The following is a 25,717-nucleotide window of genomic DNA, read 5'->3' as shown; positions in this document are numbered from 1 at the left end:
ACGGGAACAAAAATAGAATTAAGACTGGTAAAGTTTTGTACAATGAAGGTTTTTATGCTGTGCTTTAGTTAGAAATTTAATGCATGTTTTAAGTTGTATCGATCAAATCACATATGGACTCATGAAACTTTATTTTTTTATCAGCAACAATGACATTTCTATATATACCGAACACTTACGTAACCCATATACAAACAAAATTGTAGAGAGTATTATCAAGGTTTTCTAATACTAAATATTTACTAACCTTCATAATACTATCTACAAGTTCAAATGTATACCACAACTATAATGTTGTCTATGCTAGCTACAGGTTTTCCCAAACCATTGTTTCTTTAGTTTCATTTTCAATCTGCATTTTTCCTCCCATCATCGAGTGTTTTGTTTCTAGATAACAGCACAGATCCTCTGTTGTCTATCTTCCATTCTTTACATTATTATTGTCCCATAAGCCATGCCGTTGGTATCTTCTAACTGTGAGCAATTGCTTTTTACTGTCCTCAAGTTGTTATTCTGTTAGAATCTTCTGCATCTTATCGATATTGTGGCGCAAAGTTTTATATTTTTCAGCAGCTTTCTCTATATTCCTTGTTCATATCTCACAGTCAATGCATACGTGGTCATATTTGTTACTGGGTATATCTTATCAGTTAAACATAACATATTCCAATCTAGACTGTTTGCAGACAAACTTTGGTTACCAATCATACCAGAAGTTCCTAGCTACCTTTAGTGTATAGAGCACGTAACATCTCACTGTGGTGCAATACATGCATGGTTATACAAACAGTTTGTGTTTTACAGTTCAGACCATTATCTCAAAATTAGCATATTTTAATTAGTTTTATGTATAAACAACCATTGTTTTTGCATCGTCCAAGAGTTGGTAATTACATCAGCATGCATCCTACTTTCGCTCTCATAATAAAGCCCCAAAAACAGTGATAAAGGAAGTTGGAAAAACTCAGACAATTTCTATAGAGATGAGGAGCAGAAGAAAAAAAATAACGTGAAATGGTGAAAAATATGTAATTCCAAAGAATTAGGAGGATTATACATAAAAGATATACACAATTTTATCGAGGCATTACTTGCAAACTGGAAATGGAGGCATGCAAGAAAAAAAAATACACATGTTTGTGGAGGAATGTATTAGAATCTGAATATGGAGATTGAAGAGAAGTAAACCAACATAATCAACCCAATCATGGATTTGTGTAGTTGAAGGATTTGAAGAAAATATGCGTGGTAGAAAATGGGCAAACATAAAAAGATTAGCGGACAAATACAGAGCAACATAAGACAAAGATAATGTCCCAATCTCTGTCCATATTTGTCTTAGCCCAAATTTCAAAGAATTATTAGTGTGTTGTTTAGATTGAAGTAGATATTTCTACAAAACAACAGTAATCTGATAGTATCTTCATTTATTTATTTTATAATTTTGATGGCTTACAAGATGGTTTTTTTATTGGGTTATTTTGGATAAAAAAATTACTTTTTGTTGGGATATTGTGGATATCTTTATGCGATTTCTTTAAACTGTTCGTATTGTAAATAGGTTGATGTACCAAAGTACATTCACATTTATAAATTCTTTTGACTGGTAAAACAAGTCACATGTTTAACTAAACGAATCAATTTAGTTCAATTTATTTTTAGTGATTTAAAAATTTTATAATCAAATTTAACTTCTCATGACTTAACTCACTTAAAAATATTTTTATTTTCTTAATTTATATTATATATTTGTCGCATTAAAGTGGTTTGTTTCCACTCATTCTACCCATTTATTAATAACAGTATGATCACACTGAATATCTATTTTTCCAAAAATTATTATAAATTAAAAATTAAAATATTAATCTATATAATTAGACAAACAAATTAATTAAATATTCAAAAATATTATTGATAATATTATAATATTTTAAAAAATCATATCAAATTATCAATTAATATAATTAAAAATAATAAATAATTATAATAAAAATGTGATGAAAAATGATTAAAAGAGTATAAAAAGTTGTTAGTAAATTACATATAATCGTTCCAATCCAATTCAAATATATATACTTAACTAGCAAGGAGAATAAGTCGAGTTTAGTTTTACTAATTGATTTGAATCTATTTAGACACCTAATTGAAGTTAAAAAGTTTATTTGAAAAAGATCTCAATCATATATATATAAAAGCAAAAACTTGATCTATTTCAATTTCTTAACCATTTGTTAGCAACACTCATACCCAGATACAAAACAAAAAATTACATTGGACATCAACATTCTACAATATTGGTAGATTTTGTGTTATGCTCTCTTTCTTCAACTTCCATTGACTTTCTTGCAATCAGTTCTGATTTCGCCTTGAGTACCTGTCAAAGGACTGATGTTACCCATGTTGATCATTGATTGAGCAAAAGTTTCGAAGAAAGCCGATTGGTTGTTGGCAAAGTTGTTAACAATGGAGATTGTGGAAGAGCCATTGGTGGAGAAGAGCTCTTGGTCTGTTTGGAGAAGACCCATGTTGATGAGAAGATTGGTGAAATAGTTGTTGTCAAAAGTGTCAGGGGTTGAAGGATCAAGGTTGTTCAATGTAGACCCACTCCCATTTTGGGGACAGTTTTGCTGTAGAGTGGCCAAATAGGTTGAGTTCAGGGTTGGATCAGGACTTCCTGTGCCACTGAAGTTGAATAACCTTTGGGAGAAAAACTGGCATTGTGCACGTCCAAAAGTGTGCGCACCTGATACAAAAGTCCACCAATCAATCATTTTATAAGATTTCCATGCATGGAGAGAAATTTTCACGCAGTTCAACATTATTATATATTATTCATTTTCTGAAGAAAATAAACAGCTAAAAAACTACATGTGCAATTATTCTTTTACTTCATTTTTCGTTTTATGAAAAAAGTATTAGTCACGATCATATATTTCTATATAATAATTCATCTACATTATGATAGAAACATTGTAGTTATACCAGATAGTGCAACAAGATCTGTTGTGTCTAAGCCAACAGCAGAAAATTTGGATGTGATGTTGGCTAGGCTCTCAAATGGAGACGGAATGGAAGTGTTGGCACCAGCTTGGTTTGCAGTTAAACTGTCTCTTCTTCCAAGTAATACAGTCCATGAAGGACCTCCAGACTGCGGAATTTTACGTTAAATGTAACTAGCAGAAGAAAAATATTGGTTTCTTATCAAAGAAAGTAGAAAACATGATAAACTATGTTATGAAAAAGTTGTGACATGGTTGTTTGAAATTAATTCTTTTGAGGGACTTAAAAAATGTTCTTATACAGTAAAGGTCTTGGAAGATTTCAATAACATGTAGAATGATACTGAATTGTACTATGAAGTTACCAGGGACACAGAGGATTCTGCAGCAAGGGCAAGAATATCAGCACAAGATACAACACCAGGGCATGAACTTTCGAGGGAACTCTTGATGCTGTCAACCACATCAAATCCCCGAACGGAATTGGCGTTGGGAGCTGCAGTTTTCTCACTTTGTGTGATGTTACCACCAACATCGAGCAAAATGGACCCGTCACAGCCCTAATCACAGAAACAAATAACAGCTATCAGTGATGAATAATCTGTGATAGAATGAAGGGAAAAAGAAATGGAAGATGGAAGTTTACATCGACAAAGCAATCATGAAAGTGGAGACGAGTGAGGCTTGCAGCAATACGTGAATCAGATGTCAAAGCCTGCTGCACAGAATTCCTCACAATGGTTGAGACATTGGAGCATGTGGTGGAATAGAAGGTTGCACTCAATTGCCCTTCTGAAGGAAGAACAAATGTTAGCACTGAGAAAATGGTGGCCAGAAGAAAATAATAAGTATTATTAGTAGAAAACATGGTTGATAAATTGATGTATATATCTTCTTTCCCTATGTTTGATTGATATATAGGTGATATGTTAGTGTATATATAGAGAAAGAAACCGCGTTATGCATTCATTGCTTTATAGTTCTCTTTAAGATAAAGTTTTCTTTGGAAGTGTCAACCAGACATAGTTTTAACATTAATCAAAATTTGTGAAGGTAGTGGGGACCTGGGGAAGAAAACCGAAACCTTAATGAGTGACACTTAACCAACTTGTAATACTAGGTCATATACTCATTAGATACTGCCTACAAAAATGAAGAGAAATAATATTTTAATACACATAAATATTTTTTATATTTGACAGTATTTCTTATTTTCTTTTTCTTTTACATTTCTCCAAAAATCATTAAGAAAAAAAATCCTCAAAATATTTCCTTTTTTTATTGATTTCCATCCAAGAATCAACATAATCTATGATAACCCTATTATTACGAAATAAATTAAATCTAAAAGCACTTCCAATTAAAAAGAAAAAAAATGAAGAAGATAGAATGAACAAACTTTCTTTACAAATTAAAATATAAATTTAAACATTTCAAATCTATAAAAGTTAGAAAATAAAACTTCTCTGGATTTTGAAGTGAACAAAATTAATATTTTTTATTTTATCTTCTTCACTTATAATTATTATATGAATAAATAGCATATTACTAATTCTAAATGACAAATACTAAACTCTATGTACATGTTGTTTAGTCTTAGGTTTTCGGTATGGAGAATTCAATTTAAAATCAAGCACTAATATCAAGTCCAATAAAATGTGTTTAAAACTTATTCAAAAAGACAAAAAATCTACTCAGTGAAAGGTATTTTATAAAAGTCAAACTTGATGTATCTGTATACTATTTTTCATTTTGAAAACATTAGCAACCAAATATTTTGGCAATTAAAAAGTCCTTACAACTTAAAGTGTACATAAATTAATCTGAAAACTTATTCTTTAAACAAGTATACATACATGCTTACAGATTAAGAAAGAGAGTAAAAACATAAGCAATCATTAGTCCACCGACACGGTTTTTTCTTGGTTTGGTCAATTCTATTATCTTATTATTGCCACCTTTTCTTTACCATGCATATATTAATCATCTGTCCAGCAAATAAGAAAAGTATTCATATTTAGCAGGCCATTCTAGAAAAGTCTTCTTTTCCTGAATAAAATTTTTCTATTTCAAAAGACAAGAAAGATTCTCTCACGACCTGTTGAAAGTAACAAAAATTATAAATGAGTTCTTCATTGTTTCATGTGTTTATTCCTTTCTCACTATACAATAAATTGTTGGCAAATAAATCACAGAAGAAAAAAACTGATAAATCAATTACAGCAAAAATATATTAGATAATTTAACTAATGTTAAATGATTTCTAGTAATCTACTACTAAACATGATTTAGAACGAATAATCATAACATATATACACATTACACGAAAGGTCGAAAGTCTTTGGTAAGAGAAGAGAATCTTAAAGTATACTACTCAGTGTTAACTTATAATCGTTACAGCTTAATTGCAAGAATTTTTGGCTCTCCAATACTGGGAGACAATGCAATATATATACCGAGTCATCTGCCATGAATTTCTACCCTAAAATTTCCAGTCACTATCAAGATTTTGTAAACGAATCAAGTCATGCCATAAAATTTATTGTTTTTCAAATTCAAGTTTAGTATTACCAGTAATATATATTAATATACATGTTTACATGCATATAAGATCCTTACGTAGTTATCCCAACAACATATACAGATAGTAAAATTTTCACATGTTTGTATTAACCTTTTTCAAAGGCTATATATAATAAAGTGTTTGTTTTCTCAACCATCATTAATTTACTTTAATTAATTAAATTTAAATGAAAATAAATAATAATACATCAATTGAACTAGAAAAAGTCTAAGCACTATTTTGATATACAGTGAAAGATGCAGTGGCAATTCCATTGAATTTGAATGTTAACATAAAAGGAAGGCGTGACTCCAAAACTTGCTTCCACATGGAGTTGGTGAGAGTGGTTGCTGACTTTGCTACCAATCTTAAATTAGAATGCTATAATATGACTCATTACTCATTAATCAACCTTTCATCAATATCGTTTATTAGTCATTGTCAAAAACATATCAAACCTGCTGTAACATCCTGTTATTTCCTAAAATACGATACTTAATTTAGTTTTATTTAATTATTTAATAAATTAAAAAACACAAAAATAAAAATGTTTCTAAAATTAAAATAGAATTGTTAGAAAGAGAAAGTTATGAATAAAATGAGTTTAGTCTTAAAAGATCAACTTTAGATTTTTTTATTAGACATTTGTGTAATCGTTAGAGAAACTTTATTGCAGAGATATCTCTTCAATTAGAGATTTACATCCTGGATTCTTTTGCATTGTCCTTCATGATGAGATAAGTTGTGTTTCGTGTGTAAATGTTTATGATTGTGAGTGGATAAGAATTCTTAAGTCTCACTATATTATATCTATTTTAAGGGTTATGAACATATAAAACCACTGTTGTTAGATGAACTTATTTTGATTTGGATTAAATTTAAATTGAGATCAGTAAAATTTTGAAGGTTGATTTATATTAAATATTATGAGAATATTTGAATCTCAATTACACATGTTTAATATTATAAATCTTTCGTTTATTAGGTTTTTTTTTGTTTCCTTTGAAATTTTTTTGTATTTTTAGAACAATTTTTATTATCTCTCTGCGTTTAGACTCGTTTATATATGAAAAGTTTTTTTTTTCAAGGTCTTTTACCCTTGATTTTATATTTGTTTTTGTTTGTATAATTTCATTATTAAATTGATTTTATATTTGTTTTTGTTTGTATAATTTCATTATTAAATTATTTCTAAGACACACATTTGATTATGTTTACTTTTTTTAATATTTTTACTTGATGTTTATTTTTATCATGTAAAATATTGTTTTGATATTTCTATATAATTATTTTCATTTACTATAACTCATTATCATAAATATAATTTTATCATCATAATTATATAAAGGCATTTCATTTAATATTCTGTAATATTTAATTTCAATGTGATGAATCTTGTTTATCAACCTCCAACAAAAATTGAAGTTCAAAAGATAAAATATTAATATTAAATTTCAATTATTATTAGTTTAATATTTGTTCTTTGTACAATTTCTTTTCGGTGGCATATTATAATTTTTATTTGTGTATAAAACAGACATTTTATTAGAATTTAGAGAAAGAAAATAAAGAGACATTTACAATATTTTTAAAATTTGAATATTTATTTTCTTTTTATAACTTTTTAAAAATACTTTTTAACTTTATTAACTTTGTTTCATTAACATTTGCAAAATTAATAAATTTTTTGGTTGATATTTAATTTGGTACTCTAATTTCAAATATATACAATTATAAATATTTGATATTAAAGAAACAAGAATATGTTCTTTTGATATTATGTTTTCTTTTATCATGATTTTTATTTTTTACAAAAGTTATATAATTTATATTCAAATATTAAAAAAGCGTGTAGCAAGATTATTCTATACTCCATGGAAATACGGATGAAATTTTTTGTATGAGAATATGTGTTGAGTAATAAAACTCATGTGTTCCTCTTTCGTTATTATCCCTAATTAAAATTGATTGATTTACTTACCTCAAACACATGTGTTTTTTATTTTATAGTTTTCTAAAAAGAATTGTAGAACATTGTGAAGAGCGGATTATATTTACACTACAAAAATTTCATTTTCTAGATTACATACTTATTTTATAGTTTTAAAAATAATTTTGCAACCTTTTGAATAGAGTTTTCTAGGAATATTTCACACTAGAAAGACTTGAGAAAGATTTATTGAATATCATTCATTACTTTTAATCATGTTATAGGTTTTGGGTTATAATCCTTGTACAAATATATCCTGTGATTCCTTTTCTTTTATCTTTTATTTTACTTGTAATAAAGAACAATGACATGTATTTGACAATAGATTGTAATGTTCTTTGGAAATTGTATGGTATGAAGGATAGGCCAAACGGTGAACAATAATAACAGTTCGGTCTATTTTTTTTTAAATGGTCAAGCAAATTCAAATATTGGGTCATCGCTTAAGTTATTGATGTTAGACCGTAATTAGACCAGCATTCAAGATATGAGGGTTATTTCCTACACCATCGAGATTGCTCCCTGCACCACCACATTTTTTTAAAATTCCAAAACTAACCTTTATATTTTAAAAAATTCTACACCCCCACTTCTTTTCTTCAACGGATTTCCACATCCGTTGAAGAAAAATTCTTCAACGTATATGCCACATCCATTAACGGATATGTCACATCCGTTAACGGATGTGCCCACATTCGTTTAAGCTTATTATTTTTTTTAGTTTTTAGTTTATTAATTTATTGTATTAATAATAATTATTTAATTAAGTAAAATAAAATTAATTTACATAATATATTATAAAAAAACAAAAAATTTAAATAATGTATAAATTAAATAAAATATAATATTTAAATAAACTAAAAAAAACATAAATGAATGTGACACATCCGTTTAATATAATTAATTAAAAAATATTATAATTTAATTAAATTAATAATAATTATTTAATTAAATAAAATAAAATTAATTTTTGTAATATATTATAGAAAAATAAAAAAATTTAAGTAATTTATAAATTAATTAAAATATAATATTTAAATAAACTAAAAATTAAAAAAAACACGATGTCGCACATCCGTTAACGGATTTAATTAAAATTTTTTATAATTTAATTAAATTAATAATAATTATTTAATTAAATAAAATAAATTAATTTATTACGTAATTATTTATAAATTAATTTAATTTTATTTAATTAAATAATTATTATTAATTTAAGTTATGTATTATTGTTTAATTAATTATTTAAATATTTTTTATATAATTACTTAATCGGATGTGGTCACGTCTGTAAGGCTTTTTTTTTAGTTTTTAGTTTATTAATTTATTGTATTTTAAATTAATATATAAATATTATTTAAATTTTTTATATTTTAAATTAATTTATAAAATATTTAACTTTTTTTGTTTTTATAATATATTACGTAAATAAAAAATATTATTAAAATAAAATCTAAAATAAAAATAATAAACTAAAATATAAAAAAAAGTTAAAATATGTAAACGGATGTTAACATCTGTTTACGGATGTCAACATCTGTTTACGGATGTCAACATCTGTTGAAGGTGAAACGGATGTTGGCATCCGTTTTATAGCAAGGGTAAATTGGGTATGGGGTGATGCAAGGAGCATTTGGTGGTGGTGAAGGGACCAACACTCTCAAGATATTGTTATTGGGTCAATAACTTGAGCAAATAAACTGTTAATAAATTAGTAATAGGATAATTAAATATATTGATTAAAGATATTGATTAAAGATATTCATAACTGATTGCAAGTTATGGAAGTTGTTTATGAGTAACATACTGAAATTAAAGGTAAATTCGTTTTATTGGATCTATGCCACTTTAGCATCCATGAAATAACTTATAAATAGAAGGTTAACCCACAAAGGTAAGTAAGTCTAACCAAGGTTATCAAACTCGAGAGTTTACGTAAACTCGTGAGAGTCACGTAAACTCGTGAGAGTCTAGTAAACTCGTGAGAGTCTAGTAAACTCGTGAGAGTCTAGTAAACTCGTGAGAGTCTAGTAAACTCGTGAGAGTCTAGTAAACTCGACTCGTAAACTCGTAAGAGTTTACTTTGCATGAAAAAAATATAAATAAAATCTTAATTCAAATAAGATAACAAAGTTATATAAATTCAATAAGCTTTTTCGCTACAAACATAAAAAAATAAAATGCCCAGGAGCTTCAAATATTGTGGCAGCACAATTTTTTCAACCGTGCAGTGTATTTTATTTTTGAAAAATAAAATGAATGGTGCAATGACATACATAATATTATTAAAGTATATGCTGCTGTAAAACATAAATTATTAAAATATATGTTGCAGTGCTGTAAAGTTTACTCGTTAAAGTACTTGCTCTTAAAACATAAAACCAAGTTAACCATTGATGGTTTACACTTACGCAACCCGCAAGTTCAAAGACGATACAGCAAGGTTGATGGCGAGGTCGACGGTGAGGTCGACGGTGAGGTCGATGGCGAGGTCGATGGCGAGATCGACGGCAAGATCGATAGACGACGCGAATGGTGGGAATGAAGGCGAGATTGAACGACAAGAACGAAGGCGGTGTGACGGACGACGAGTTCGAACGTCGAGATGGACGACACAACGGAGGGCGAGCCTGATGAACGAGGGCACGGCGGAGGGCGTGATCGAACACGAGATCGAAGGCGAGAACTCGAGAATGAAGATGAACAATGAGCGAAGATGAATAGTGAAAACAAAGATCCCAAACTCGCAAAATCGGAACCAGACTCGCGATTTTAGCCGAGTTTAGCGAGTCTACCACCGATTCTACACCAAAAGCGAGTTTGCTTACGAGTTAACTCGAAAGCACTGTGTGAACTCGTAAACTCGACCGAGTTAACGAGTTAACTTGCGAGTTTGATAACCCTGAGTCTTACTGAGTTTTGATATTTCATAGTGAGAAAAAGATCATTGATCAACGCCTGACTTGAGCGTCAGAGTGCCTTTTGCAGGTAACCTCCACCTGGTCTGAACTTGAAGTGCTTGGAGCAGGAGATTCAGGGGTTAGAGAATAGGAAGACTACAACATAAAAGGTGTCGATCCTATTAATTTTATACAGAAACATTTGTTACTCATAAACAACTTCCTTAACCTACAATCAGTTATCAATATCTTTAATCAATATCTTTAATTATTCTGTTTCTAATTTATTAACTGTTTATTTGCTTAAGCCATTGGCCCAATAATAATATCTTGAATGCTGACCGACCCAACATCAATAATTTAAATGATGACCCAACATTTGAATCTGCTCTACCATTTACAAAAGGAAGAGACCGAAGAGTTACTATTGTTGACCGTTCGGCCGATCCTTCATACCATAGAAACATTTAAGTGTTTGGTACGGTTTTCAAAAGAACTTTAACCACAAAAAAGTAAACAAAAATAAAGCAAAAGAACACATAAAAAAAATAGTAAAAAAGTATGTTTTCATTTTTAGAGCAAATCAGTGTAAAAATAAAATAAATTAATAAAAGAATAAAATAACTTCTATGCATCTGGCACTAAGATAAATATAAATAAAAAAAATAAATGATTAAAAACCTAACTTTTAAACACGTGTCAACAAAATAAACTTTTCAATAAAACAAATTAGTAAAATAAAATAACAAATTTAGAATGTCAAATGACTTAAAACCAACGTTTGGACACTGATCAACAAAATAAACATGGATTATAAAATAAATTTTAATAACTTTTTTATATTATATTAATAAAAAATAACAAAAAATAAAAGATAATATAAAAAGTTAATGTTATTCTTTAATACTTAAAATGATTAAGTAATTAAAAATTATAAAAGAATAAAATTAAGAATGAAAAAATAGTAAAAAAAAATATTTCCATTTTTAGAAAAATTAATTGAAAAATAAAATAAATAAATAAAAGAATAAAATAACTTTTATGAATGTGGCAGGAAATAAGTATAAAAAAAATACTAAAAAACTAACTTTTTGACACTTATTAGCAAAATAAACATAGATAAAATAAAATAAATAAAAATAAAAAATAAATTAAGAATGTCAGATGTAAAAATTAACTTTTAAAACATTTATCAACAAAATAAACATGGGTAATAAAATAAACTTTTAGTATCTTCTTTTCTTATATTATAATAGATATTAATAAATTTTCTAAAAAAATATATTTTGGATATTTTAAGAAAAATTATAATAAAAATATTTCAATTTTTTAATACTGGTGGAAAAAATCTCTATTTGGCATTTTGTAATTGAGCAGGAGTGTCTTTTACTTTTATAATTGGAAAAATTTAGAAAATCCCAAAAGCTTTTAAAACTTTATTTTACACATTTTAAGAAATTTAATGACTTGAGATGTTTCAAACCTACATACTTCCTTTTAAAATTTATCTAATTATTATTTTTAAAGATTTAATTGTTGATTTTATTATTTGAGACCTGTTCGAAGAAGTTATTATAGTCTGTCATTCATATTCTTGAGTTGCTCGTTCGCTTAAATAAATTTTTTTAATAAAAATGTATTTTTATCTTTTAAGATGAATAAAACTGTATAAAAACATAATAAAACCTTAAACTCAAAATTTTATAATTATTTTATTGGAAAACAATGAATTGGGCTGACCATGCTAATTATTGGTCCAATTGGTTGGCAGACTAGAAAGAATTAACTATGATGGGCTAACGGATTAAGATATCTAGACTTTATACATCTAATAATTACTAATTGCACCTCATACTAACATAAAGATTAAAATATCTTTTTTTTTTTGCGGAAAGTTCTTTCCAAAACATTTAATATATTTTGGAAACCTTGTTTTCGAAAGTTTATTATGAAATTTATTTTATGTAAGGTATTGTATTTGTTTTGGAATGCATTTCATGTGTTGTAGAACTTTCATTCCTTGATGCATTTCATGCATTCTAAAAATTTATTATGGAAATCCCATTCTAAAATCATGTTATGGAAATTTTAGAAAATAGTTCTAAAATAATTTCAAAACAATTAAGTTAGGACTCACTTTATTGTAAAGTATAAAATGGTCATTTTGTAATGTATCAAGATGTGCCAAGTAATTAAGGGTGTGTAGAAAGAATAAGTTGGATAACTAACCGTCTCATAGTTTATGGACAGTTGCTTGTACCCAAGCTTACTTTGGATAATTGTTTTTAACACTTCCATAACTTCTTCATACACCCGTATAAATTTTAAAATTTCATTTTGTCGTTTAAATGACCATGAAAGTTCCATGAGTCTATTTTTTTTCTCTTTCTTCTACACCAAATGTTGGAGAAGCTGCTAGTTTGAGATTTTGTTCATTATCAGATATGAAGATCAACATATTGTGTGAAGTAGCATAGGGTAATTGTTTAGACAAACATATTGACATTCATGTTTTAGTTTGAAAAATGAAGTATATTCTACGAAGTAGGTAATTCAAAATTTGAAAAATGATATTTTAGATTATACAATTTAAAATATTTATCCGTTATTTTAATTATTTTATAAACTTTGTACTTTATAACACAATTTCAGAGGTAAATTTATAAAAGTCAACAAAAAAGTCATTGTTAATATAATTTTTAAAAATATTATAAAAAGAAAAAAATTTATTACACTAACTTTTGTGATTGAATCACTGGTTATGCTTTGAGTATATAATCTAAATTTCTATTATTTATTATTATGAATATAAAACTATTCAGTACCAAGATTTGCTGCTTCCGCTGCTAAGAATGTTTAACATTCTTCTAAATTTGTTTACCAAGTGTAAAACCTATATACCAAGATGAAATTATGACCTTGGACTTCACCTTGAAGCTATCCATGGAAAAAATTCAAACCAGAATGTGTGGAAACTGATATTTACCTAAGGCTTTGTGGATTGAAGTTTTACTATTATTCACAAACAGCATGCATGTTCATGTATGTTATGTGAGTTGAGAGTAGAAGGTGGTGGTGGAAAGGGTGATGATGATATTGCAGACTAAAGTTTGTGTGAAAATGAAGGGGAAGAAGATATGGGGATTACAAGTGGGTGATGCTGTCACACCCTTTCACTTATTTTCCTTTCTAAATTATTGAGATTGATAGTCTATTGACTTCTCTCTCCTCAAATGTTAGGAAAACTGCCAACAGAAAAGACACATGTCACACCAATGAACGTTTTCAAGAAACACCACCCTTCCCTTTTTAATGTTTTCGACACCTGCTTCATCAGGGTTGTTTCTTTAAGAAAAAAAAACATATATATTACAAGGTTGTAGCCATTGAAATAGCATATAGACATTGATAATCTCCTCATCAAATTGTCATCCTGTGTAGTATATTTGGTTTCACATCTGAATATGAAAAATGAAAACTATTTGAAATAGTTTCATGAATTATGAACAAGAATGAACAAGATTAACTTTATCTGAAACCAGATCAAACATGTGCTAATTCTCTTCATCATTCCATTAGTCTCCTTTGGGATAATCTTACCAACTACTGTTTCAAGGTTGTGCCATACATTAATTGAACTGTTCTTTAATCTTGTAATAATAGTTCTCTAGCCAGAGCCTAGGAGTTTTTGTCAATTTGCTAGATAGTGCAACTTGGTCAATTGGAACCGTTGGATATATAAGTTGACTTAAAATCATAATGTACTATGCTTCAGATATTTCTCTCAAGCTCTTGATAAAGTTCTTGCTCACTGTGCTAATCAACTTCTTTTTCTCATAGCCATAGTTCCATTCTACTTTAAGATGAGTAGAGTCATATAAAATAAGCTACTGAGTTTAGCATTATGCTACTACTTTTCTTTAACATCTGTATTCAAAATTTGCTCACAAACAGAAGCTAGCTGAGCTTTATCAGATAATGTTGGTTAAGAAAAAGGTTGAACAAGGTAATCAAAGTCAAAAAAGTTGAACAAAAGAAGCTTTAAAATCATATGCTTTATATTGGTTCACCCAACCATTTTCCTTTGTCTAATCATAAAGTATTCTATCACTGAGATCTTATATTTTCATAGGTGTTAATTACATTGTCTCATGCAAGCTGATCAATGTAAAATATACTTAAACTCAACTTGCTACATTAGCAAACATTATTTCTTGAATCATTTTAGAATAGATCAAACTAAAGTGCATAATTGGTGTATGGTATTTGCAGTTGGAAAAAAAGCTGAGATGTGGAAATGATAAACAATACAAAGGTAAGCACAAGCCTGCACTAAATATTTTCTGAAAAGTAAAAGTTTAGAAAGAACATGGAAATTGTTTCTGTGAAGTAGGAATGCAACACATTCCAATGCTACCACTTAAATTTCTTTTCTTTTCAATTTTTGTTGCTTTGAATGTTTAGAAAGAAACTATTTTTAAATAAAGGGTAGGCATTTAAATGGAAACATGGTGTTTTTGTCTTGTCGTGTGATAGAGACATAAAGGAGATGCAAGAAGCAACTCTTTGCAGCCATTACTCGTAGAAACATCTTCCGCCACACTTCTCAATGATTAATGATAGTGCTTTTTTTAAATGCTTCATGAATGACTTTTCAAGCCTCATCTGCCATATCTAGTTCTTGTAGACCTGCAATCTTCAAACCTTGTTTTTTCTGTGAAACATTGGTATCATCGAGCTCTTGCAAGCTCTCTTATACCATTTCATGTTTCTTTCATAATAGCACGTTTAAGAAGATTATAAATATTTATGTTTCCAATATATGTATGCTTTTTAGAGATGTTTTTTATGACCTTTTTTTTTCTCATTAATATGGCAGGATTTAGCTATGCTACCTTTTTAGTTTATGAATAACCTAGTTTGTCTTCTTTTTAGAGAGATCATATGAAAAAAAATCATACATAAACTCTTACAAAGAAAATATTGACACAATTGAATTTGCTCAATGTCAAACTTTTGAACAAAGACACCTAAACTACTCTCACAATCTCAATTTAAGTTGTCTATGTTCAATCAATATGGTTGCTGAGTTTTCATTTGGTTTGGAACATATCTCATAAAAGAAATTATATAATATATAATAAAATCTTAGTTATTCAAATTTTTCTAAATTGAAAGCTTATAATTATAAAGTATTATTAAGACTGTAAACAGGTGGTCCTAAATTTTAATAGTTTTGTGTTGTCAATATAAAATACCAAAATGATGTTATATTGTCTTTTATTAGGAAACAGTGACAGTCCTTGTTCTGACCAACAAATGACATGTGTGGAATGTCAATTGATTATTACTATTAAACTTTCTAAAATATTAAAATTAAAAGAAAAATAATAAAAAGAGAGATAATGGCAAAATAAGGAGAAAGGAAAAGAACAAATGTTTGTTGTGAAGGTAGCAGAACAGAAACAGAAGAAGTGTAAGAACATGCAAAGTAAAACTGCAAATGTCACGTTACTTTTATAAATAAATAAATAACTTTTTATTATACTTTCCCTTCATAAAAGTGACTTTTAGAGAAGTTTATGCAAATAAATCTAAACTAGATTGAAACTATATAGTAATAATATGAAAATTCTTAGGTTAATTTGTAATTATTTGAAAAATAAAGCAAGTATCCTTAATAATAAGATAATGAACCTAATATTTCCTGAAAACGTTAAATATGAATACAAAACTCAAACATTAACTAAAAAGTTTTGAAAAGTAGGAAGGTTTCAAGTTCATCACACACTCTCTCACCTGTTTATAGTGTTGTCATTTTTATTACATAAATATGACATGGTGAAATATTTCTTAAAATTAGACAGACTCTTAGGAGACGTTATCAATTCTTTATTGAAATGTAAAACAGTAGAGATTAAATAATAAAATACAGATGTAAGCATTTAAGAATATTGTAAAGAGTGCTATGGTGTAAATTGAAATCACATCTAACTCTATATATCAGGTTATTTCAATAGAATGTTAAAACATTTTGTAAGGAAGTTTAGACGCTGCTGTTTATATGATTATAGACTATTTGTACTTGAACGCTTAAAATCTTTTATAAAATATTCATAAAAGAAAACAAAGAAAAAGATCATTTTTATATTCATTCACTTCAATTAAACTACGTATAGTTCTTTCTTAAATACTTGTAAGAAGTTTTACTAATTTTTTAAAAATTACAAAAAGTTTAATCACTTCTGATTTACAATGAGTATAATCACTAATGAGTTTGTTAAGATTGTTAGGGTTTTTAAAACCACTAAATCTGTTGGAATTACTAATTAAAAGTAGTAACTAGTTAGATAGTTAGGGTTTTCATGTTTTCCCCCTTTTCCTTTAACTATTTAAGGTTAGAATTTTTCTTCTCCATTGTAAGATAAACATTCAGAAGATATACTCAATAATAGAAGTGTGGTTTAGCTGTTTTCTTATCTCTAATGAGCTTTTCTCTTTGATCTCACCTTTTTCTTCTTGTGGCAGCCATGGAAGAGCTTTCTCTCCTTCCAGTGAGCCTCGAGCTCTTTCTCACTCACGCACCAACTCTAATAATCACTCTTAATATCAAATAGTCCAACTTACTATATCCTTTAACTCCCTGAGTTAAACAAACAAGTATTTTAAATCATTTATAATTATACAAAAATAACAAAGTGTTTTTTATGAAAAACAAGTATAGATAATAACTCTCTTAGAGAGGATATTTTTGCAATACAAAGTATATTTGAAAAACTTGTAGCAAAGATTTTCTTTTTCAAAAAAGGCTTTAGATAATGCAAGCGTAGGAAAGTTTTGACAGCGTATATGCAATAATGATTCTTGATGATTTCTTTTTTTCATAAGATCCTCTTTATATATAGGTTTCTTCGAAAAAGATCCATTACTCAGAGCATTAACTTTCACATAGGTGTGTAGCCTTTTGGTATATGAGGTCTAGGTATTAGGACGAGCAAAGGGATGAAGACAAGGCGGGATGTACAAACACATTCTCATTTCGATACTCATTTAAAAAAAAAAGTGGGTACTAATTTAAACATACTCATACCCACATCAAATCAATACGAAGATTCCAATCAAAATAAGAACGAATTCAGACAATATTTACATAAAAAAATAATTTGTGATATATATATATATATATATATATATATTAATATATTATATAAGTGTATTTTCAACAAATTCACATATAATAATATCTTAGTTATATTTTAAATATTATAGATTCCTAACTAGCTAACTAAATAAAATGTAATAAAAAACTAACAATGACTAATGTGAAACAAATAATACAAAACATTATTATGATATTTAAAATAGGGTTAAATATGTTTTTAGTCCCTGAACTATCAAGCCATTTTGGGTTTCGTCCCTCTTTGAAAGGTTTGTTCATTTTCATCCTCTTAGTTTGGAAACTCGTATATTTAGTCCTTAAAAATTAACGACATTAAGTTTTTTATGAGGTGGCAAACGGCGAGCCACGTGTGATGCCACCTTCCCTAACTACTATGTGACGTGGCAATAAAGATCTGGTGGTCAGTCGGCCACTCGGTCGGTCACTCGGTCTGGTGGTCGGCCACTCGGTCTGGTGGTTGGCCTGGTGGTTGGTCGACCACTCGGTTTGGTGGTTGGTCGGTCACTCATTATTTAAGCTTTTGAAGAATCCTTTCTGTACAAATTTTCGGCGGTTTCAGAAAACCCCTGCTAATACCGGCGGTTTTTGCAAAATCCCGTTAATACCGGCGGTTTTCACAGAACCCCCGTTAATACCGGCGGTTTTTTGAAAAATCGCTGGTAATTATTTAGCGGTGCAACTTTTTCCAACGGTTTTCCTAACCACAGGTAACATACTTTCCGGGAGTTAAAACCGCCGACAAAAAATTAAGCCCCGCTAAAATTATAGTTATTTTGTTGTGGATGATGAAAATTGTTCTTCAAATAATTTATGCTATTGAATACTTAAATTGAGAGTTAAACATTCTTATTATTAAAAATAGAAAAAATAAATAAAAATAGAAAAAAAATATAAATATATATAAGATATAAAAAATATTTAATTGATATATATTATTTAAATAATATAATTGTAAAAAAAATAATGATAAAAGAAAAATTATATTGAAAATGTAAATGAATCTCCTAGTAAACAAGACAATTAAAAAAAGTGTGTGGGTGAGAGATAAAATTTAATTAAACCTTTTTAAGACAAAGAATTCTAATAATAATATTAAATTATCTTGGATAATATTAATTATTTCATTGATGTTTATGAACACGTTATTAACACTTATCATTAATGCATTTAAGGTACGCTTCAAAATTCATTACTTTCATTTGGAAACGTTAAAATGGTATAAGTTAATCTGATTCACTTAATTAATTATTCTTAAATGTGGGTTATTAAATCTGAATCACTTAATTTTTGGATTAAGCGTGTTTGAGTCATGTTAAAGATTAAAGATGAGTTGAATTGTAACTTTTTAATGACAATTTATTATTATTATTTTATTATTTTTTATAAGTTTTTAAATATAATCATTTATTGCTTTTAACTATTTAAATTAATTATTTTTTTTAAAGATTAGAACGTTGGTAATTTTTAAATAATTTAAATATTTAATTTTTTTTCAAATAATGTAGACTGACATTTAAATTTTTAGCTATAATTTTTATAATAATATTTTGTAAAATAGATAAATATTTGGTAGTATCATTATAAGTGGAATTTATAATTAATTTAATAGTACAAAATTTTTAGATAAAAGTTATATAAATGATAATCAACAAGTGGATGAGATAGAAATATAACTACTATATTGTAGTAATATGTGAAATGTGATGGAGTATAGCAAGTTATATATATACACTAACATAAATTTATAATTTCTGATGAAAGAAGACTTATACATGATAGAATAAATCCTAACTATGTTGTTGTATCTCCTTTACCCTGTACCGGATCAATTGAAACATCTTCATTTGCTCACATTATTAAGGTGATCATCGCAAATAAGAGGAATCAAACAGACAAACAAAGAAGGAAGAATAAGTTAATGGACCAAAAGATTTTTCATGAAACAAACATATATATATATTATCATACACCACTCATTCATAAAAAAAATTATATCACATTTGAAGAATCATACTAGACATATGTGCCATTGAGTCATACTAGTGAAACCATGCACTTGTGGTGATAAACTTACTATTCTACCGAGTTGACACACACAAGGTTATTCCAGGTCACGGTCATAAGAACACTAAGGTCGTCCTTATGACAAAACCTCCTACCACTCTCACCATCTAATCATTCTTTCTACACGAGTATGAATGATTAGTAGAGTTCAAGATAGCCACACCAAATGAAACCGTCTTTACCTCAAGACACAGCCTAGTGAAACACACATTTCACAAAATTCCCTCCTTGGAAATCACTACTTCATCATCACTTTCATACCATGATTTACCAAACTCACATTCACAACAATAGCATACATGAATAAACACTATAGTACTTACAATCATGTTATCAATCCATGAAACGTCACAATCCATAATAACCATACATAGAAACCATGATAAATAGATTCAAATAATTTAAAGAATCAGAAATTCACCAAAAACATACAATGGCGCTTAAAGTGATGCTCAATCGAGACCTTTCATAGAAGAGAGCGCTTAACGTTAGTTTTGGCGCTTAGTGCCAAACCTCTCACAAAATTGTCTCGCTTACTGAGTCCATTTTGTCACTTAGTGACCTGGAATTAAATGGGTCTATACTTGTAGAGAAAAATGGCGTTCAACAATATAAATTCATCGCTCAACGCCATACCATACACATTTTTGGTCGTTCAACGAAACAAACCTAGCGCTTAATGATTTGGAGGTTAAATGCTCCAGAACTTCATAACTAAGCCGCCACACAAGTGTTGCTTAATACCATATAAAAAACCAATACATTCAAATTTGTGATTTAAATAAACAAAGACCTGTTTAGATGATCAAATTGGTATTCCTAACTCAGTACATGGTTCAAAAATAGGTTTAGGTGTCAGAATGAATATCAATTTACTCAAATGACCAAAATCTCAGTCCCTCAGCTCAACATCAAATCAACCATATGCAAACAACATACAACAAGCAAATCTAGTGCGCTAACCATGCTTACCATAAGTTTAAGTCGAGTTGGATTGAAAAAAAATCAAATCTTTTAAGTGTGGACTGAGCTAAATCCAAATCATTTAATTTATGGGTTAAACGAGTATGCATTAGTACAAAAAAGACCTATTACATCAAGCATTTTATGTTTGAGCAAAAAAGATCAAATGTTAAAAATGAGCATTTTGGTAAATAATGTGTCAAAATTCATGTTTGACGCTTATGGTGACATGTAAAACCTCTCCTATATAGCCTTGATGACACTTTCATTTTCACTTTTGTTATCACAAAATATCGACAAAAAACACTGCGAATACCCTACAAACATTGTGTTGCATCCATTGGTGAGTTTTTTTTTTCTTCCTCTAATATGAAACTCTCCCTCAGTCCGCTCACGTTTCTATTTCTTTTTCTTAGTTTTCGAACTCCATTTGAAGCCATTACGAGCACTTCTGAACCTGCCCAAGGGGTTTTACATTCAAGATGTGAAAATAGGGTTACAACCATTGATTGTTGCCACCATAGCGTAAATCTATGTGTGCTTCGTTGAAAATCCACAAAGATTACGCACACATCACCGAAGATGTTTAGATTGAAGAGGAAGATGGAAAAATCATTGACTTGTGCTAGTTAAATTCCTTTTTTTTCTTATTCTAGTTGCACATTGTTCTTGTGTTGAGAAAGAGAAAAATTTCTTAAGAAGAGAAAATTTGGGGTGCAACTTTCTTTGAAATGTTACTCACCACTTTCAAAACAATGAAACAAATCTTGAGATACATGTTCTTGTTAAACTTATGTATGTTATTTTACCATTATATACGTAAATTTACGTCTTCAAAATCTACATTTGACGTAAAATAGATTTAAATAGTAAAACATGTGAAACATAAAAAGACCTTTTCTATGTGAGTGATAAGTTGGATTGAGATAGGTTAACTACTTTATCAAATTTTATCATTTTTTCATAATTTTTATAACAATTATTTACTACTTCTAATTATATTGATTAACAATTTAATATTTTTTAAAATTAAATGTTTTTTTTCATTAATATTTTAAGTTGAATATTTAATTTGTTTGTTCAATTATACATACTAACACTTTAATTTTTAACTTCTTTATAATGATACTTGTTGAAATAAATGTGAACTTTGATTATAATGGTATAAGTAGATAAATAAAGTGAACTTATTTTATTTGTATCAGAATAAATAAAATAAATTGAGATAATATTTTTTATAATTGAGTTAACCCACTCCATCTACTATCCCGTGGATTGAATTGGAACACAAACTTTCTTATTCTTATTAAGTTAATTCATATAAGTTAGATTAACTCAATCTACTTAAATTCAAAATTAATTTTAATACTTTAATAAAAATTAAAACTTTATATGAAAATATAAAAGTAGATTGTGAAATGACTCACTTTTAACTTAGTTCATGTAAACTTAGTTTGGTGATTAAATTATTTAAATTTTATTTTATTCCATTAAAATATTTTTATTCAATTCAAGAAAATTGGTGGGAAGTAAAGTTGACTCATGAAATTCAACCCACTTTTTACACACCCCTCTATGTAGTAATAATTTTAAATGATCGATTCCTCTTACAACAACATGGAAAGGAGAATGACTACTAGAGAACATATGGGTCCTTATTAAGGAGAGCCACGATTGTGGGGTCCACACTCGCCTCTTAAAAGTATCAACAATATGCAATCACCAACCGCTCCTTCTTTCATTTTCTCTTATCACTTTTAATCTTTTCAATTTTCTTTCTCTCTCACTTATTCCCTTATCAACTCATTTTCAGTTTTTCTAATTTTCTATTTGCCAATCCTCCCTCCTCCACCCTGGCATCTTCGTCCGTACATGTCTCTTTCCTCTTCTCTCTCTCCCCACGGGCCACCGTCCCAGCCTGTAACCCTCCACACGTGTCCCACCCTCCCACACGTGCCATCCTTCACCCATACAACACCCTCCTTTCCTTGGTGCAACAAATAAAAGGCAAGTCAGGGAGCCCAGAGAGACACAAAGCATACATGGAGAGAGAAAGTTGGGTGTGTTGTTGAGGCGAGAGTTTCACTCACAAACTCACGTAAAAACATGTTTTTTTCTTCTTCTTGTTCTCCGATACCATGAAGTAGTAGTAGATAGGTGTGTGTGTGGTGTTCAACCTTTCTGAGTTTTCTCTTCTTTCTCTCTCCTTTTTCTGTGTTCAATCCTTGTTTTCCCCGAAATCTTGACTAAGATCTCTTCTGGGGTGTGTGAGATTTTGCGAGTGTGTGTTTGAAGGGGTGAATCTGGTGAGACAGAAGAAGTCCAACCAATCTTGTTTGCACCTATGAGGATCCGTAAGAGGCAAGTGCCTTTCCCTCTATTGCCGGTGACTCACTCAGATCCCAACCTGATCAACCGGTCACCGGTGATGGTGCAACTCAACGATGCCATCACCACCTCACTCCACCCTTCTTGCACTTTTGGTTCGGCTGCTGCACCCTCTTTCCTCTTGGATCCCTCTCAGCCGTCCGATCAGCCTCTCGCTCCGATCGGAAAACCCACCAACGGCTCTGATGAGTACTCTGGAGAAGGAGAGACACAGAACTTGAGGCAGCAGCGCAAGAAGCAAGGAGACTCTTTGGTTAGTGGAAACATTATTTCGCATTAATCCTTTTAATTTTTGGTCGTTTTTTGTTGTGGGTTTGTGAATTAGTGCACTTTTGTTTCAACCTTTGACAAGGGGTTGGTGTAATTAAATTAAAATTATCATTGTTGTGTAGTTGTTTTTAATTTTTATTTTACACTCACAGAGGGACACATTAGGGGTGACCATTAACCAATAACAACCTTTTGTTGTGGATCCCATGTGTGTTATTTTTTGGTGTGTGTTATTTTGTAGATGGAAGATGAGAGAAGGGAAGAAGAAGGAAGGGGACATAAGGGTAATGATACCAGGTAAGAATTATGAATCCAAGCTAGCTAGACATGAATTAAAATAGATAAAGACATGATATTATTTCCTCTTTCTCCTTCATGAAATCTCGTAGTAAAAAAGGTGAAAACATGGAGACCCATAACTCGGTTTTAACCACCATGGAAAAACATTTTTTTTAATAACTATTTATTATTTGTAATTTATTTTGTGCATAAAAGAAAAAAGAAAATACTGTAAGTGGAAATACTATTGAAAGTGTTTTAAATACGAGCCTTGTGCAGCCACCATACCCCTCTCATGAAATGCAATCGTTTTTTTCTCCAAATTGGTTAAACTACCGTTTGCCCTTGAGCTGCACAATCGGCTTGAACCAAATGCTGGTCCCCAACTGCATCACATCTCTCTCCCACTATTTCAACGACATTACATTACTTTTTCTTCATATCCTTTCCCTTTTGGCTATAAATTTTGTGTGTAATTCATTTATACATGCCATATTTTGATCTTACTGGATCTTCTTTTCTTTGTAGGAAAGGAAGAATCTCGTGGTCTGAGACAGTTTCATCTTCAAGCCCTCCTAAACAAGGTAACAAAAGATGCACAAAGAGTTTGATTTGAAAAATGCATGCTTTTACCACTCCCCAGTCTTAACTTTGGTTGGAGAGTATACATATATATATAGTCATGCAACTTTGATATTTTTCTTACACCTTCAGTTTTACACTCACTTAAAACTTTATTCTCTTTAATACATATCACATGCATTCCTTTGGAGTAATGATACACACTATATACACCTACATTACACTCTTCATTTATTGTTATTTCTCTTTCCTTATCATTTCGTATCACCTTCTTTTGTATATATGTTTACAAGTGTGTAACTTTCCATTGCTTTAACTCTCATCCTTCCAAAGGGTGACCCTGAAATGTGTCAAAAGATAACTCTTCAGTTTGCATACACGCAGATGGGAGATGGAGCGAGGGAGATAAAGCTTTCCCACCCAAGAAACGAAGAGGGACCTTCGAGAATGCAACAGAGGATAACAGCAACGATGAGGAGGAAAATGATGATGATGATAAGAAGAGTTCGAAGATGAAGATGAAGAGAATGAAGACAAAGATGAACAGGAAGTGTTCGAGGCGAGGTGACAGTAACAAGGAAGGAGGAGAAGAAGAAGAAGAAGATGATGATGATGATGAGTACGAAGAAGAGGTGACAAGAGAAACGAAAGCCGAAGTGCATGTTGGTAAGAAGAGGGTAAGGGGTGGTGCACTAATGGAAGGTTCAAGGTGCAGTCGTGTGAATGGGAGAGGATGGAGGTGTTGTCAACAAACCTTGGTGGGTTACTCTCTCTGCGAGCATCACTTGGGGAAGGGAAGGTTGAGGAGCATGACGAGTGTGAGAAACAAGTCCATTGGCACAACCAGTGGTGCACCAAAGAGCAGCATGCCAAAGTCTGAGTCTTCCTTAGAGAAGCAAACTGCAAAGCCTAGCAGTTTCACCGAAGACCCTTTGGGAAAAGATGCTGAAAACAACGATGAGAAGAAGCCAGTGATTGTCACAAAGAGGAGGATGAAGCTTGGAATGGTGAAAGCTCGATCCATAAGCAGCTTGCTGGGACAGTCAAACACTGAAATTGTTGCCATAGCTGAGGATAGTGATAACAAGTAATTTGGAAACTAAGTGCACAAACTTCATTATTTCATGTATAACTTATGCTTCATAAATACTTTTAATAATGGACCTTGTTGTCTTATACCTACATGGGTGCAACTTCTTCCTAACAAATCAGCATGGTGGTATTCGATTCCTTATTTTCATGTGTTTTATATGCTATCGTTTACTTCATACATCTGTGAGACTAGTTTATCTGATGTGGAGTTATTTTTTTTCTCCGATATTGCCTCACTTGTGATCGTGAAATTATTAATTAAAGTATGTTGGACTCTGATGTTGCAGTTGAATATAATAATATTTATATACCCACTTGGTTAAAATATCCAATGGTATATATATATATATATATATATATATATATATATATATATATATATATATATATATATATATATATATATATATATATATATATATATATATATATATATATATATATATA

At 29.6% G+C, this 25,717-nt stretch overlaps 2 protein-coding genes across 2 annotated transcripts; one reads left to right on the top strand and one right to left on the bottom strand.

Moving 5' to 3' along the window:
- Nucleotides 1-2,143: 2,143 nt before the first annotated feature.
- Nucleotides 2,144-3,901, bottom strand: LOC108324977 (peroxidase A2). The gene is made up of 4 exons (XM_017557942.2): nt 3,646-3,901; nt 3,365-3,559; nt 2,983-3,148; nt 2,144-2,743 (listed from the first exon to the last, which is right to left on the bottom strand). Exons 1-4 carry the CDS (start codon nt 3,865-3,867, stop codon nt 2,325-2,327), a joined length of 1,002 nt encoding a protein of 333 aa, XP_017413431.1. The 5' UTR covers nt 3,868-3,901; the 3' UTR covers nt 2,144-2,324.
- An 18,563-nt stretch (nt 3,902-22,464) lies between these two features.
- LOC108325055 (uncharacterized) lies at nt 22,465-25,412 on the top strand. The gene is made up of 4 exons (XM_017558046.2): nt 22,465-23,300; nt 23,559-23,614; nt 24,125-24,180; nt 24,563-25,412. Exons 1-4 carry the CDS (start codon nt 23,004-23,006, stop codon nt 25,267-25,269), a joined length of 1,116 nt encoding a protein of 371 aa, XP_017413535.1. The 5' UTR covers nt 22,465-23,003; the 3' UTR covers nt 25,270-25,412.
- Nucleotides 25,413-25,717: the final 305 nt, after the last annotated feature.

The sequence above is a fragment of the Vigna angularis genome, chromosome 3, assembly GCF_016808095.1.
Source record: "Vigna angularis cultivar LongXiaoDou No.4 chromosome 3, ASM1680809v1, whole genome shotgun sequence".
NCBI classification, from domain to species: Eukaryota; Viridiplantae; Streptophyta; class Magnoliopsida; order Fabales; family Fabaceae; genus Vigna; species Vigna angularis.
The sequence above is the reverse complement of the archived record's forward strand: the minus strand, read 5'-3'. Positions and strand labels throughout refer to the sequence as shown.